The sequence below is a fragment of the Schistocerca cancellata genome, chromosome 6 (genome assembly GCF_023864275.1).
Source record: "Schistocerca cancellata isolate TAMUIC-IGC-003103 chromosome 6, iqSchCanc2.1, whole genome shotgun sequence".
Taxonomy (NCBI): domain Eukaryota; kingdom Metazoa; phylum Arthropoda; class Insecta; order Orthoptera; family Acrididae; genus Schistocerca; species Schistocerca cancellata.
Genome location: NC_064631.1, coordinates 603,996,232 through 604,014,621, shown reverse-complemented (window position 1 = coordinate 604,014,621; position 18,390 = coordinate 603,996,232). Strand labels below are relative to the sequence as shown.

At 41.3% G+C, this 18,390-nt stretch overlaps 1 protein-coding gene across 5 annotated transcripts in view; it reads left to right on the top strand.

Annotated features, from left to right (window-relative positions):
• The window catches only part of LOC126191360 (UPF0415 protein C7orf25 homolog), a 142,195-nt gene that overhangs the window by 83,229 nt on the left and 40,576 nt on the right, over window positions 1–18,390 (top strand). For all 5 annotated transcript variants that reach the window (XM_049932204.1, XM_049932206.1, XM_049932205.1 and 2 more), the window contains 2 exons: window positions 13,250–13,467; window positions 13,640–13,803. In XM_049932204.1, the coding sequence (XP_049788161.1) occupies window positions 13,250–13,467; window positions 13,640–13,803 (382 nt within the window). The remainder of the gene's footprint in view (window positions 1–13,249; window positions 13,468–13,639; window positions 13,804–18,390) is intronic.

Here is an 18,390-nt window from a genome sequence, read left to right as displayed (position 1 = left end):
CCAGAAACAGCAAAGGTAAACAAGAGTTCCAGCTTATCACACCACAGACCACAAGGTGTGAGGTGAGGCCAGTGTGTCCTGAATGAATGCATTCCACGAAACAACATTCACCTGGTCTACACCATATGTGCAAACGACTATCACTTGTATGCAGGCAGAGTCTGTTTTCATCACTGAAGACCGTGCCTTGCCATTCCATCTTCCAAGTGATCCTCTGATGGCACCAGTCAAGCCATGTATGTTGATGCCACAGCATGAGTGGAAGACTGGCTAGAAGTGTGCATGCGCGTAGTCCCACTGCTAATAACCAGTTTGCCACAGCTTGTGTGACACGTCTTGGCTCACAAGTGCTTTTATCTGTGCTGTGGTAACTGTGTGATCTGCCATTGCTGCCCTTACAATACAAAAATCCTGGCAGACATCTGTGCTGCATGGAGGTGTGAAAATGTTCTTGTGACCACTGACACCAGCATCATTGCACAACTGATGCAGCAATTTTGGAAAAGGACCACCTGCCATGTGGGCAGCCAGAATTTGACCTCGTTCACACCCGTTGTAGGAAGCATGAATGCAGCTCTGTGGCATGGTTGCCTGCTTGCTTCACATGTTTGCACCACAGTGAGCCTTCTGGCTGTAAGCATTCCCTATTAAAAGGTAGACACAGATGGTGCTCTGGTAGCTATGCCACTGTGCTATCTGTTGGCACATGATGTTGAAGACATTATCAGTATTATCTGCTATACCCCAGGTGGCATATGCCACCATGGGATCAAAATCGACATCACCCTTCCAAATGTACTGTTCTCCCCACTTTGCACAGCACCCTGCTGTATGGAATTATATTCAGCACTAATATGCCACCTAGTTCAGTCATTTTTCTTAACTCAGAAAGGAATCGTAAGAGTGATGCAACAGGCTCAACAAACAGAAATTCTTTAAACTGTGACCAATCCTTGCACTTTCCTGTGTATATTAGAAACATGTCAATGTGATGGAAAGAATTAAAAAACATAATTAAAAAATTTAATATTCATGAGCATGATGCAGAGCAAAAAGAAAAGTTTCATGTCCATTGGGTAAGGTCACCAACTTTTAAAACTTGCACTGCAAATAGTACAATACAAGTTTACGATAAGTGTTCCTCATAGGGTAAAAATTGTTTCATTATTCTCACTTTAATAATTCTAGATGTTTTGTAAGGTTATCTGCTATACTTGTTGGTGAAAGTGTTTGCTGTTTGAATGAGTGTGTGCTGTCTGTGTTGGTGTAAAAATTGGAAATACTGTCTTAAGTGCTTTGTGCATGTTGCTGTGTTCTGTCTGTCTGTCTATATTCATCATGTAATGTCCTTGAGGCATCATCAGCGATTTTATTTGTTATCTCCCATTTGTCTTTGTCCCTTATTCCCCGTATCATGTCATTGTTGTACTGGCGTTGATGTCAGGTGTGCTGCTCTGTATTGGTGACAGTGAAGAAATGTGTGTTCTGGGGATCCATGTTCCCCACATTTATAAGTAGCACTCTGGCTGCAGCATACATGGAGTAAGTGCGCATGGTAAGGGCTGTGACCTGTCAGAAAGTGAACCATACCCTGACTGGGAGTGATGTGACTCAGTCTCAGATGTTTTCTGATGTCCGGGAAGAAATGATAAGCCCTATGGCCCGTATAGGTTAGCTCCCATTCCATTTGCCAGGTATCCACCTGCCATTTAATGACTTGGTGCTCCTTGGTGATGTTCTGTCCAGTAATCTCGATTACCTTATCCTGCCTCACCCTCCTTAGCCAGTACACTGTAGCCCAAAACCAAATTGTTATGTCGATACAGAAGGTTAAAAGCACCACGCAGAGTGATTACACTGACATGGTGTTCAAAGCTCCAGACAGCCTTACCAGGACATTTCTCTGCCTTATCTGCATGATGTTCCTATTCATCACCAGATATATTCAGTGGCCCCATGCACAGGACTGGAACAACTGAATCACTTTCTCCACCAGGATATTGACTGCCTCTCACCATGTCCTGAAATGAGAAGTATCCCCCTCACTACCCCCCCCCCCCCCCCCTCCAGAGTGGCATTCTGCTGCCCACACAACCTGTGCAAGTGTTGTCTATCCTTATTCCACACCTGCTCCCACCCTCTGGTCTCATGGCTCATACCCTTGCAGTAGACCCTAGATGCATCCATCTTCCCATTATTGCTTACTCCATCTCTGTCACACATCTCCTAACCCATCGAAGGTAGGGCCACCTGTGAAAGCAACCAAGGATGTGATCTACCAACTTAGCTGCAGCCACTGTGCCACAGTCTATGTGGACATGACAACTAACATGCCGTCTGTTCACATGAATGAATACCACCAAACTGTGGCCAGGAGACAGCTGGAGCAGCCAGTTGCTGAGCCTGCTCTCCAACACATATGACTTTAATGACTATTTCACAGCCTGTGATATCTGGATTCTTCCCACTATCACCACCACCACCACCACCACCACCACCACCACCACCACCACCGCCACCACCGCCTTTTCTGAAGTTGGCACTCTGTTCCAACATACCCTTCATTCCCTTAACACGCTTGCCTCAACCTTCACTAGTGCCTATCCTCCACCTGCCTATCCCCTTATCTGCTCCCACTCCAGTACTACCCACAATTTCTATCCCACTAATGGACCTGCATAGCCCTTTTCCCTTCTCTACTTCCCCCCCCCCCCCCCCCCCCCCTCAGCACGGTGTCCTGATGCTGCACTAGCAGCCCTACCGTGTCTCCACCATGTACTTCATGCTTTCACAGGCCGCACTAACACTTTTCACCATCTCTACCGTGCTCTCCCTCCCTACCCCATTCCTTTTCTATATCTGGACTGAACAAAGTGACAAAGTGGTTGGCACATTGGACTCACATTTGGGAAGACGACAGTTCAACTCTGTATTCGGCCATCCAGATTTACATTTTTCATGGTTTCTGAAATCACTCCAGGCAAATGATGGAATGGTTTGTTTGAAAGGGCATGGCCATTTTCCTCCCCAATCCTTGACAAGAAAAGGAGCTTGTGCTCCATCTCTAATGACCTTGATGTTGATGGAACAGTACAGTCTAATCTTTTGTTCTTCCCCTATACCCCCACTACCCACTCCAGCAAAGAGTGCTGCTTACCTCAGATACAGTCGCAGTCAGCATTAGTGCCTGAAGATGACAGTGGCCATGTTTGTGGGAACTGTGCATGTGTGAAGTGAGTTTTCTACACCTGATGAAAGTGTTAGTGTGATAGCTGAACATTTTCTCTTTCATTATACCTGTATGTGACTCAATGCCTCCCCTATGTGGCGAAAAGGAGTCTATCCTTCCCATATTGTTGTTATTCCATACTGAGTGTTCTATTGTGTGTTTTTACTATTGGGAAATGTTAGTCCTAGTGTGCTACCTTGGTGAAATCCTGTATAAATACATTTTGGTTATGTTAGTTGCTTCACTAAAACTTTAGCATTATTTGTGGTTTGTGTTAAGTCTTCATACTCTCTCTCCTAGTTATGATTCGAACAAGTCAGTAGCTATGCCTCTCATTCCTAAAGATTCTAGATTATTCAGTAGAATCAACAGTATCAAAAGCCTAGATCTGATTTGATCTAACTAACACATGGAAACAAAATCAACATTGGTCTTAGCCCACTGCTGCCCACACCTAAAATGAGTTTATTGTGGGGTTTTTCTCCCTATGATCCTAGTAAAGCCAGTGCCCTCAAAAAGCACTAAGAGACAGTTTACATTTCCTTATTAGACATGATTTCTTCAGGACATAATTATCTGAATATTCTGTTTCTCATTTCCTCCATTGCTTCACATTGGGAGATTAAGTGTGGTGTGGTTTCTTCCACCTCACCTCATAGTCTACACTTATGGACTTCTTCCTCTATACCCACTGTTTGTAGGTGTTTTCTTAAAGTTCCCATGACCACTCATAAATCCCACCATGTTCTTCATTTGTCTCTTGCTCAGTTCCAGAATTACAAAACTTATCTTGAAACAAGGCTCAGGCATCATTAGCTTACTGTGTTTTGTTTTTGGATCATAGATCCAGTTCTTTGTCACTAATTCCTGTGTGTTCAGGGACCCACAGCAGGTTTACCCCATTGCTTTCTGCGAGTCTCACTAGGGCTTCATGATGTTCTGCAACAATCTTTGATCTCATTGCAGGGGTTGATAGAGGTTTTAGAGCTGCTTGGCTGTGTGAATAAATGTTGTAGCATGTATGCAAATTCTGCCATGGGCACGTTTGATAGCAGATATTTCTGCCTGAAGTACTGTGGCCAGCTTCCATAGAGAGATTTCCCTCTCCAGTCTAGGCTGCAGCCCATATACTCTGGACCCAGCATCTTCATCTGTTTTCTACTCATCAGTAAACCAGACTATGTCTCCTGAATGATGCAGCTGCTTCCTTCTTCCAATTGTTACTCTGAAAGGTTTATTGCATGGTGTCTTCTACAGGTCATGAAAAAGTAATGAAAATGATCATGTGGTCATGAAAGTAATGAAAAGGTAAAGAAATTCAGTTGGTGGTCATGAATTTCGTTTTGTATGTCAGTCAGGTGTGGTTCTAGAAGGGTGTAACAAGTTAGAGCTACCTCAAAAGTCTTTGTTATGTGTAGAGGACTTAAGTGTCCATCTGTGCAAGCCATGTCAGCAAAGCCTCTGCTACTGTGGTTTGCAAGCTTGACGGGAAATTGAGAAATTTGGAGGTGTGGCTTTGTTGAGCTGTGTGTGGTGTATACACATAGTGGAAATGACTTACAAATTATAGCTCTGCCCATGAAAGTGCTGCCATCTCATGTATTGCTGGAGGATTATCAGTTAGAACAGCTGTTTTTTTTAATTTGTCCACTCCCACTGCAGTTTAAATCTCTTTTATCTGCATTTTTTTGGAAAGACATTTCCTTAAATTTTTTTAATAGTTAACATAAAATTGCTGTAATTTAATCTCCTTTTAAAGGTGTAAAGGACAATCACAGTAAAACTACTCACTAGCCAAAACGTTTCCCACATCATATTAGTATTACTCATGAACTATACCTACCTCTGTCGAGCATTTTGTGCAAATCTGACTTTGAAATTAGAGCCAGTGGCATTTCATGTGTATGAGCACATGAAAGAGACATCCAGCAGTGGTTCATGCACTAGTTTCAAGGCAACAAAACAAGTTGTTTTTTGGTGTAGTAAAAACAGTGCCAGCACAGCCGCAAGTTTCTTCTGAACAGAATTTGAATGGCAGTAATGAGTTACAATCACTTGCTCCTGCTACAATCGCTAGAACTTCAGCTGAAGAGAGTTATAAAACAAACTCAATGAAACATTTTTTAGTTGATGATAAGACAGCATTGTATTGTATTGTGTGTTAACCGGGGACCTAGAAACGATGGAGAGGCTCCGTCCCCCGCCGCAGCCGCAGTGGTCTACAACCCCACGAGGACTATCACAGTCCACTTCACGACCCCGCCGCCCCACACCAAACCCAGGGTTATTGTGCGGTTCAGCCCCCAGTGGACCCCCCAGGGAATGTCTCACACCAGACGAGTGTAACCCCTATGTTTGCGTGGTAGAATAATGATGGTGTATGCGTATGTGGAGAACTTGTTTGCGCAGCAATCGCCAACACAGTGTAACTGACGCAGAATAAGGGGAACCAGCCCACATTCGCTGAGGCAGATGGAAAACCACCTAAAAACCATCCACAGAGTGGCCGGTTCACTGGACCTTGACACAAATCCGCCAGCCGAATTCGTGCCGGGGACCAGGCGCTCCTTCCCACCCAGAAAGCCGTGTGTTAGATCGTATGGCCAACCGGGCAAATTACAAATTATGTTTCCTGATAGTGTGATTGCCAAAGAAATATAGTTATGCAAGGGTAAGTTGTCATATATAATTACTTATGGACTTGGCCCTTATTTCCAGAATCTCCTAGCTAACATAGCCAGGGAAGTTGGGTTCTTCTGTGTGTCATATGATGAGAGTTTAAACTAAGTTGTCCAAAAGGGACAGATAGATTTGATGATTTGTTTCTGGGATGAATAAAAGCAGTCTACTTCTAGAAGATATTTAACATTTATATTTTTGAAATCTGCCACATATTCTGATTTTCAGTCAAGTTTCCTGGAGTGTCTGAATAGTTTGAATTTGTCACCTAAGAACATACCTGTAATTGAAATTTCAATGCCTGGGCCAAATGTGAACTTGAAGATGTTACATTATCTGCAAGGCTTCTAATCAATGAAAAAAGTAATCAACCACAAATGTTTCATTATGGCATTTGCTCACTTCATGTAGTGAATGGAGCTTTGAAAACTGCTCATAATAAAAGTGGTTGGAATGTTCATGAATTTCTTAGATTATCAGGTACTTATTGAAGGATTTTCCCTCAAAGAGGGCAACATTCTCAGATATCACTGGGGATTCCAAATTTCCATTCAAATATGTTCTATAAGATGGACAAGAAATATTGAATACATGAAGAAAGCACTTGAACTTATTCCACATTTGAAGTAGTAGTTGCTGAAGTACATAAAAGACCACCTGAAAGTAGAAACTTTGAAAATATTAAACATCAGTAAGAAGATAAATTTCTTTGTGCAAAACTTCAATTTCTTGTATCATTATCAGTTGACCTTGAGGGGTTTGTAACTAAGTATCAGTCAAATGACTCTATCATCCCATTTTTGTACAAAGATTTGTTCAGTTTAATGTATAGCATTGCTTCTCAGTTCAAAAAGAAAACTGTTATGAAAAATTCTAGCAAATTACTTGCTATTGATGTTACTAAATTATGTAGTTGTAAAACGAGTCATTATGTAGAGATTCGATTTGGTGTCACTGCTGCTAGCAAGAACTACATGAAAAAGTTAATCTTATTTTCAGAAATAGGTGCAAAGGTATTTTTCAAAATCTGTATCTGAAAATTGCAAAGCAGAGTCCTTTGAAATTAAAGGTAGTCAAAGATGGCTTATGTTTATCATCCAAAGTTAAGCAGAGCATCATTTTGAGAAATTCTTGAGTGGCAAGTGCACTGGAAAAATTTGTGTCAAAAAACATATGACTCCATCAACAGCTGACATTGTGACGAGAGAATACTTTAAATTTTGTGAATATTCAAAAAACTGAACAATTCAATCCTAAGGAGGTAAAACTTGATCACTTCCTGATGAATTTACTGCTAAGTGTGAACCATGACTTCATCAAGTTAATGAAGAAGCTTCTATGCATGTTTCATGGAAATGCTGCAGATGGAAGAGGCGTTTGCGTTAATAAGAATATGTCAGTCAGGAAATGGGAATTAAGGAAATATGATTTTGTATGGTAATGTGAACTCCTGCTGTGATACCAACAGTTGTTACAGTAACTAGATGGTGTTCTGCAAATACTATTAAATATTAGGCCACTTTATTGCAGTTTAAAGTACAGAAAATGAAATCCTTGACATGTAGACACATTACATAGCATGTCATTAATAGTCAAACTCCTCATCAGTGTTTTGCTGTTCTATTATATCATCACTACCATCATTTATCAATGACTGAAAAAACTTGAATATATTGGAGGCACAAATTGCAGTAAACTTTGAAGGCCCTTGAACTTTGCTGCCTAATTTGACATCCATTTGGATACTTAGGAACTAATTGGCAGTCTGCAAGCTTCATAAATTGTCCATGACACTTCTGTAAACTAACTCGCACAGGTTTCTCAATTTGATTGTGTGAATATTTGATATATACAGAATGTTCACCACTCACTAATCTAAACACCATTGCGTTTCTGATGTCTGCAGACTTTTTGTCAACAGTAACGTTACATTTGATGATACTGTTCACTGCAGACAACTTGGGTTCGTTTGCTTGCTCTTTCTCATAAGTTCAACCCATTTTTCTGTAGTGTACACAGCCTGTGTCTTTCTTTTCAGCTTCTCAATAACTCCAAAATCCTTGTTATATGGCAGGAACATGTGACCAGGGAGGAGAAATTTGTGCTCAACAACATCAAAACATTTTTTATCTAGGAGGTACAACCACAGACCTAGGATAATATAGTTTTTATTTTGTCCAACACACAAATCAGAATAAATGATGAGCCTTTGATGACGTTCTTCCTCCGCCTAGTCTAAAGCATTTAAAATGCAGCTAGCTACTTCATTGGCCCCTTTAGATGCATCAGTCTTGGACCAGACACACATCACTGCCTTCTCATCACTACAACGGTGAATACAGAAATTATATGTCCAAAGTTATCTCTTATAAAAAACTGATTCTGTCAAAATATGTGGTGTTGGCAATGCTTGTTGTAAGTCCATGCACCATCCTGTTTTGACTCATTTGAGTCACTATTCAGGGCACTATATGCAGCTTCAGCTTTCTCAAGGTGTAGTTTGATGTCTGTGGATTTGATGTTATTAGGTACTCCAGCAGAATCACAAATACGACATGTATCACTTGAAGGCAGTTTAAAACCAATATTATATTCTGTGTTGAAAATGGTTTCATACACATGTTGTTTCACTGGGACTTCATCTGTATTTTTAAGATCTTCACAGTACAAATGATACATTCCAGCAATCGAGTGAGCAGAGGTTACATGTAGGACTTGTTCGGATTCTGTGTTCTACTATAATGTGATGTGTACCTTGGAAACATTTCGATGTGATTTTTAACCTTATTTTTTCTCTTGTTATCAATGGCAAGAGGTCTGTTAGAATGCTTGCCTCTTCTGTCCTATCTAGGTGTATGTACAGATACAAGTGTTGCAGATTCATGACACTCTGTGTCACATTCTTCATTGCTACAAACAATCTTCAAACGTTTAATAGAAATGACATGAACAGCTGAAAATGCAGTCCTACACACTTCAGCTTCAGTAATTGGAGTGTCATGAATGAAATACCTGAAAGAAACATTCCTCTGACTTACTGTTGGAACCTTCCTCTTCTTTGGATACACTTTTTTGCACTTGTTAGGCCACACTAATCCAAATAAATAAGCATTTTGCTTATTATAATCTCCCAAATAATAAAACTCAATAAATATCCCTCATTCTGTTCTTCATTCAATGTTGAATATTTGTAGAAACTAGTTTTGCACTATGGATCACTGGCACTACGAAACATTTCTCAGGCACAATCTTATTTTTTTGGGATTTATATTCTTTTCCATTGTTTCTTAACCTCTTCCTTTCATTATCTTCCACTCATTTTCTTTACAAATTCTTTTTGTTTACAAGTACTGTTGCATTTTCTTCATGAGTAACATTAATAGCAACACTTATTGCCACCATCTTAGAAACGTGAACATCATTTGAGAAACGCTTTCTGATTGGCTCTCCGAAACGAAGTCAACCAGCTTTCAGGTTCATAAGGAAAGGGTTTGTCATTGTATCACACATATTTTTGAGAGGTCATAACTAGAGGAAATGAACAAATCAAGATCACAACTTTCAACAGCTTCAATCCAGTGTGTGTACAGATTTTCAGAGGATCAAATTCATGATCTTTTCATTATTTATTCATTACCTCTTTAGTTATCTTTCACCTTGCAACATATATTCTTTATGTGAGGGTTCCAAATAGTTTCACATCTGGATTTAACCCTACGTACTTCACTATCCACTGTACTAGTAGACTTCCGTCAAGGAGCTTGAGATTCCAGTATGTGAACTGGATCGCCTTCGTCATAAATGGCAGCACAACAGTTTTCTTACAACTGACCTTTGGATAGTATTTAATTTTAGTGGGTTAATTCACCACTAGGTTCCACGGTAGTGGGGACAGAACCTCTCCTTGCAGACACCCCCTGGTGGTGTTGATCACTATTATCATCATTCGTCATGGTGGCTTGTACCATTCTTCTGCTTAAAATGGTCTTAATCCATTTGCATATGATGATCACAATGCCGTGCTGTTCTGCAGCTCTAGGTTGTGTTGTTAAAATCTCCTTTGATATCCAGGAAGATACAGAGAGCAATTTCTTGAAAGAGTAAAGCTTTTTCCACATTTCAAACAGATGGAGAAGTTCTGTTTCACATAATTTGCGTGGTTGATATGTGAGTTGATTTACATGTAGGAAAACCTCAGTGAAGCTCTTTTTCCCTGACTTATACATACCTGATGAAACCCCTCTGTTCGGAGCATCAGTGAGCATCAGTTACTGCTGTCATGTCCAAGCAATGTGGACCACATTAAACCTGTTCTCTTAACACTCCCAACAGCGTGTGGACTGTGAACAAAACACTGGTGGTCATGGAATACAACTAACTTAAAAGATAACATCAGCTATGGCACTTCATGGATGGGAGGAAAAGTGAAATATATTGCATACATAGTAACTCAAGCAGGAGTAGGTTACATACTAGGGACGAAAAAAACTGAACATTAAAACTGATCCTGTTGTGTGTTGTAGTTTAAGGTAAGCATGTATGTGCAGTGCAAAAGACTTGGCCCTGCTGGACATCCATTGTATTGCAGGATGACACTAATCCTAGTCTGGATATATCTTTTCAAAGTGATGTACAGTGCTTCATATGCTTTAAAAGATTAAAGCTTTGTCTGTCACTTGTGTGAAATAATAAACGTAAATTAGTCTTCTTTTCTTCTTCTTCTTGCTCAGGCCCAGTGGACCGAAAGCTAATACAAGTTTCCTCCCCCATTGTATTCTGTCCATTGCTGCTATCTGCCATCTGTCCACATCTATTGATGCGTGGTTTAAATCTTTGTGGAGGCCATCCCTCCAATGCTTCTTGGATCTCCCTGGTGGTCTCTTTCCTGTAGGTGTGAAAGCTAGGAGCTTCTGAGGCTATCTGTGATCTTCCATCCAAGCCACATGGGCGGCCCACTGCATTCGTTTGGCTTTGACAGTTCCTGCTATGTTGGGCTGCTGGTATAGTTCCTCAAGCTCTTGGTTGTGTCTGATCCCCCATTCCCCTATGTCTGCATCCAGAACCGGACCAAAGATCTTCCGAAGCACTTTTCTCTCAATATTGAGGAGCTTATGGAAGTCCTGTTTCTGGATACCCCATGTCTCCCAGCCATATAGAACAACAGGTTGGATCAGGGTTTTGTATAGTCGAATCTTGAACTGTCTGGAGAGAGACCTGGATCGAAGCAGTTGTGCTAGGCTGTGGTAAGATCGCTTTCATGCTTGTATTCTCACATTGATCTCTGCTTCACATGACAAGTTCTCACTGAAAAGTGCCCTTAGGTATTTAAATTCATGCACTCTTTTGTAACACTGGTCTCCCACCTGCAGTGATTGTAGATGACCAGCAGTCTGACAATGCATCATAACGAGGTACTCTGCTTGGCTTCATTTATGTTTAGCCCAAAATTGCTGGCAGCCTTCTTTAGTGCTCTGGTCATTGGTTCCAACTCCTCTTCAGACCTAGAGATTAAACAGACGTCATCTGCATAGGCTAAGTATGCTAGTCTCTTTCCTTCAATTTCAATCCCTTTTTTCTCTTGAAAGGCCTCGCGTACGATCTTCTTGAGGGCAAAGTTGAACAGGATAGGGGACAAACCATCTCCTTGCCTGAGTCCTGTCACAATTTCAAATTTCTCAGTTACGCGATTTCCCATCTGCACCTTTGCACGTGTTTCATCCAGACAGATCTTTATCAGATTGATGAGTTTCTCTGCCATGCCAAACTCCCTCAAACAGCTGAGCATGCTGTTGCAATATATACAATCACAGGCCCTCTTAAAATCAATGAATAAAATATGCAAATCTTTACCATATCACACAGTTTCTCAGAGAGATGCTGGAGACTGAAGATGTGATCTACTGTTGATCGCCTTGGCCAGAAATCTCCCCGGTACTCTCCAGTGTACTCTTTCTGCAAATTTCTCTCCCACTGCCAGGATCATTTCAGCCGTGATAACAGCAATAAATTAAAAACTTACATCAATTCATTCTTAGTATACAATAAAAACATAAAGTAGCTGATCCGCTGCCTGTGACTACATAATATGCCTTTTTCTGCTTGTAGCCCTTGAAAATGGAAAAATTAACATGAAAAATACAAGTTCTTCAACCTCAGTTTTCACTACTCAGTTTTGACTACTCATAATGCGCAAATGGTGGTATGACCCCCGATTACATCATTTTTCAGCAGAGTTTCAAAAAATTAGAATCAATAGGAGAATATTGGTGATTTTTTGGTAGTATCTTGAAACTGAGAGTCAAAATTTTTCAATCTTCATTCGAAATTTCTACATTTATTATAGGAAACAATGGGAATAAAAAACTGGAAATTGATTATTTCACAAACCAGTTATTTTGAGCAGTTTTAACAGTCAGGTTAAACTGGTGTGGAAAAAATTAATATTACTAGAAACCAGTTGTTTCAGTGTAACCGCCATCCCTGTTATGCACAGAGCACCTGCAACATTGTACCAGTAAGCGTACCACACAAAAGACATGAAAACAGTGTCAGTATTGTGCCACGTGTAAGGAAGAGAGAAGACAACACATTTAAAGATGAAAGGTTCAGTCTACAATTAGGATGTACCTGATGTTGGTGATGAGGTATGTTGCTGAAACATTGCACCAAGAAGTCATTATCACCTGGCTTCACACCTCAGAAATCTTCATAAAGATGCGTGCCTGGTAAAAATTCCATGTAAACTTTAAACAATCTTAAGTATTCTCTATTATCGATAGATGAAGTTGCAAACAGGCACAATGAAAAGACACTAACACAGTTGTGTTTGGCCAAAGCCTTTTTCAGAAAAGGAAATGCATACACTTTCATTCAGACAAGCAAGTTCACGTCATGTACAGGTCATGTGTGCAGAGGCTGCAACTTAATGCGTCATCTTTATGGTAAGTAGCGGTCTATTTTTTCCTTATATTGTTGGCATTCTGACTTGGAGTTTCCACATCATATCCTGTGTGTTAAGATGACTCAGTCAATGAGATCATTATTTTATTGTTTATTCCTGCATGAGTAGTGTGGCCATTAAAGGACTAGAAGCTCACAAGACAAAGGAACAGCTGATTACAAATGCAACTATTCTAGTTACATCATGTTAAAGGTTACATCATGTTAAAGTGTATGCATACTGCTACACGAGAAGTGGAACCTTTTTATATTGTAGGTTTATTTGCAAGAATTAATTTGGCAAAATAAATATTCCACACATCTCCACATTTAAACAAAATATTTATATGTTGTTAAGCCTATTTTAAAAAATCAAATGAATAATGATTGACATATTTACAGGTTGTTTTTGTGTTTACACGTGGTGTGGATGAAGAAACTGTGAAGTGCCTTACTGACCTTGGTGTTACAGTTAGGAGTATAGGAAATGAATCTGACTGGTCTGAAAAAAATAAAGATGAATCTAAAGGAACTCTAGAAAATCAGAATCAGCATAACACAACAGTTTTCAGCTGCAGTTCATTAAAGGAAAACAAAAATGGTTTGCTAGCACATGTCAGGTATATTAAACAAAAATGAAATGAATTAATTATGCATAGCAGTTGTTGCTAATAGGCTGTCATTTCCTACACATACAATTTCTGTTGAGTTGCATTATTATATTACATTATAAAAATTAGGGACATGCAAGTTGTTTCTGTTTCATGGACTCAAAAACTGTTTTTATTTCAGTGATATTCAGTGCCTGAATCTTGATGTAACAACTTTACTTGCTTATGTGTCTGATTTAACCAATGGAGGATGTTACTTTGATTTTGATGATCCTTGTATTAATTATCAAGCTGAGCAGGAAAGGAAAGAACCATTGAAACCTCTTCTGGACAAACTGTTTGTTGGTGAGTGCTATATTATTGTATACTAATGTGTAGTAGTTGAATGTATGGATACATGTATTTTTAATGTAACTGCTATAATAAGACATTCTGCGTCATGCTTTATGCTGTGTATTTACTTCTTGAGTTTTTATTTTACTCTCATTGTAGGCATACACTTCTGATCACCACGACAACATATATTAACCTTTTAGTATTAAGTTAAGGAATAATCAAAATATTTAGTGTATGGGGATCGAGATGTTACGTACGGTAATATCGAACCCAACATTAAGTATTCGCTTGTTTATAATGAATTAACTTTACTTTGATCATGTTGGTATAAACACATCCATTCGAATACAGAGTTCGGAACACACCGAGATCAACAGTTTTCAAAGAAGTTTGTTCTCAAAGATGAGACAGTCGACTCTTGCAGTTGATAACCACCACAGAGCCCCCACCGGTAGTGCGGAGCACGGTAAAGATGATGATAGACGTGTGTGCACCCGGCCGATGAAGCAGGTGCACGTGACTGATCGTGTCGTGGTAGGCGCTAGTGCGAGGCGCGATCGGACCGTTCCTCGATGTCTTGGTAGGCACAACCAGTGGAGGCAAGGAGGCGTGGAAGGCGTCCACAGGTTGACCGTGCCATGCTGCTGATGGCACGGTGGAAGCAGAAGGCGGCGGCGTGTCATTGGGGAGAATATCGTCGTGCTGAGGCCATGCGGCGCAGTGGGGTTTTGATCTGATCAAAGGCGCGATGTATTGCCAATGCAATGTATTGCCAAAGTATTTGTCGGTGAGGGCCACGGTAATTGCAACGTGTCCGGTAACAGTTTAATATTGGCCGTATGACATAAAGGAGCAAGCATGCTGTGGCTTAACGGGTTGCGTAAGAGATGCCGGATGAGCAACACTCGCAGTAACGATAGTGTTATAGAGGTGCTTGATGTTGCAGCAGGGGAGAAAACAGCAAGCTGCACATGACTGACCTTGGCAGTGGATGACTTCGGTGTAGACGGAAGCGTCACTTCAGAGTCCGTGGACAGTGAGTGTGTTACAGCGGTAGATGGCAGGATGTTCCAAGCAGAGTTGACAGTGTCAGTGTTTTGATGTGCGAAATAGCCGTGATCGCAGGTTGGGGGGCATGGCCATGAGCCATGTGCATGAGGCATGATGACGGTGAGAGATGGTGGAAGGCGGACGTGGTCAGCGAAACTATGCTCGGAGCAGGAAGGTGATGAGACGTAATGTGAACATGAAGAAGTCGAATCAGCAGATGAACTACTGGTCCGTGGCGGAGAGGTGGACACAGTTCGATGGAACTGGAGCTGCGTGTGTGCTGTCGCTATCAGCACTGCGGTCGAGTCGTAAGGCTGCAAGCTGCTCACGCGAAACTGCTGCACAGTCGTGTGTCAGAGCGGAAAGATGCTCACTCGTCGAAGCAGAAATGGCAGATGTGTTGGTTGTACATTGCAGAGGTAATGAAGAGGGCGGCAAAGCAAGTGGCACTGAAATGCGACTGGTTATGCCGTGGTACAGAAACGAAGTGTCTGGAACTACCAAGTAAAGGTGGCAGCGGCATAAATAAGTTGCTTGTATCACGTCAGTAACGTAGAATTTCCACTTGAGGCGGCGTGATGATGACGGTTGTGACATCTGGGACATAGATCCACGTAGCGTGATTATCAGGGTATTAGTTGCAGCTGGTAGTAATGGCGAAGGATCATCAGCAGTCGGAGGCGGAACAATGACAGGAGCATCTCATTGCATGTTGTGCTCGTTTGGTGTCGGCTGCAGCATGTGTAACTGATCTTGTACCAACAAGTTGTATGTCGCAATTTGTTCCTGTAGCTGTCGCAGTTGTTCAGGTGAAAATGTTTGTCATGAAGCAGTCTGCTGTGTATCACCGAGTAAGATACAGTCTAAATCAGAATCTGTCATTAGCAAAGGGTAACCTGGCGTACAAGACAAGGTCAGCAGCACAGTAGTGATGTAACAGTTCGAGTAGAAGAGATCATGTGTGCGATCACGAATGTGAAACTCAGTACTTGTCTGTGGCGGAGTGAGAACACGTGCACTGCTGTATGAAGCAATGATACGACTGAAATCGTCTTCTGGTGTGGGTGAACAAGTTGCGGGCGCGATCGAGTAGTGAACGGCCGGGCTGTAAGCGTGCTTAGTGTCAGCGAGTTGTTGACAAGATGTAGGTGCGGAAGCTGTGGCGGAATCGTATGTCGCGCAGCTGTTTGTTTTGACTGTGTCGAGGTCAGTGAGCCAGCAGGCGGCGGCCGTGACGTTGCTGTCGGTAGTGGTCAAGCAGAGTCGTTGCAGCTCGGGTGCTGTGTAGAGGGAGGCGTGGCACGTGCAATGTTGAACTGAGAAACAGCCGGCATTGTCGTCAGTGTAATTGGTCCATTGTCATTGATCGGTAGGATGCCCTTGATGAAATTGCTCCTGTGATGTTGGTGACAGGTGCTGAATTAAAGCGGCTTTCGCTCTGGTGTACTTGTCACTCAAATTGTCACAGGTAATATCCATAATTATATAATGATAGTCCTTTAGGTGCCTGGAGAGTACAAGGTATTTTTCACTTTCGTCAGTGATGCCATAAGAGGAGAATATATACTCCGTGGCCATGAACCACATTGAAAGTTGTTCCGAGAGTAATGTTGGTAGTTGAATGATACAAATGAGGGACAAGCGCTGAGAAGTGGCAGAAAAGTTGGTGCGAACATTCGAACTCTGGAAGACGGGCTGTGCGGAAACTGGGTTGAACGAATTTGCATGCGATGCGGAAGACGCGGTAGTTGTGACGGGCATTTGTGAATTTGACCAGGCATCCAATTTAGCCATAGTTCAGAGTTCGTGTGAACTGGGATTTGCAACATAGTCCCCATATGCTGCAGTCCATTGTTTGGCACGATTGTCCAATGTCGAAGCACTGCACAAAGTTAATTCATTACACAAAAGCAAGTCAACATTGTTCAAATTAATCGGCGAAGGAGCACTGCACTGTCCGGAAGTGAAATTACCGACGCGTTGAGCGGGTTTCGACAGATGACGTGTGCACCTCGGTCGCATTGTTGATGTGTGAGAAGGTGACGAAAGTTACCAAAAAGTACGATTCACACAAGAGTTGGGAATTTACACACTATTTACACTTGCTGTACACTGCATCCAGATGTGGCGCGATGCGAAATCGATGGACGTAGAAATCTGACAAGGGTTGCTGCATTGTTTGTCCATGGCGATGTTCCACTACACATTTCTGGCATCATAAGCAGCATTCGTGAGCGTCGGGGTCACCAGTATGGAGATTGAGATGTTACGTACGGTGATATCAAACCCAACATTAAGTATTCGCTCGTTTATAATGAATTAACTTTATTTTGATCATGTCGGTACAAACACATCCACTCGAATACAGAGTTCGTAACACACTGAGATCAACAGTTTTCAATCAAGTTTATTCTCGAAGATGAGGCGGTCGACTCTTGCAGTCGATAACCACCACAAGTGTGTCATTTGGACAATGTTATTTTTGTAGCTTTCAGTCTGAAGACTGGTGTGATGGAGTTATCCACACTAGCAAGCCTTTTAACCACCGCATAACTTCTGCAGCCTACATTTACTTGAATCTGTTTACTGTAGTTAAGCCTTGGTCCACTTCTCTAGTTTTGACTCCCCACACTTCCCTCCATTATAAAATTTACTATTCCTTGGTGCCTAAAGATGTATACTATCAACTTATTTCTTATTTTAGTGCAGTTGTCCCATAATTCATAAATGTCTTCTTCTCCCATTTGATTCATTACCTCTTCATTAGTTATCAAATATACACACACAATTTTTGGCGTTCTTCTGTAACAGCCCATTTTGAAAACTTCTGTTTCCTGCTTGTATGTATCTTTTATTGTCCTTGTTTTTCTTTAATACAATTCTTCACCCCAGACATATACTTTAAGACATTTGGAAGATTGTGTTCTTGTTGTGGTCTTTAGTCCTGAGACTTGTTTGTTGCAGCTCTCCATGCTACTCTATCCTGTGCAAGCTTCTTCATCTCCCAGTACTTACTGCAACCTACGTACTTCTGAATCTGCTTAGTGTATTCATCTCTTGGTCTCCCTCTATGATATTTACCCTCCACACTGCCCTCCAATGCTAAATTTGTGATCCCTTGATGCCTCAGAACATGTCCTACCAACCGGTCCCTTCTTCTTGTCAAGTTGTGCCACAAACTCCTCTTCTCCCCAATTCTGTTCAGTACCTCCTCATTAGTTATGTGATCTACCCATCTTATCTTCAGCATTCTTCTGTAGCACCACATTTCGAAAGCTTCTATTCTCTTCTTGTCCAAACTATTTATCGTCCATGTTTCACTTCCACACATGGCTACACTCCATACAAATACTTTCAGAAATGACTTCCTGACACTTAAATCTATACTTGATGTTAACAAATTTTTCTTCTTCAGAAACGCTTTTCTTGCCATTGCCGTCTACATTTTATATCCTCTCTACTTCGACCATCACAGTTATTTTGCTCCCCAAATAGCAAAACTCCTTTACTACTTTAAGTGTCTCATTTCATAATCTAACTCCCTCA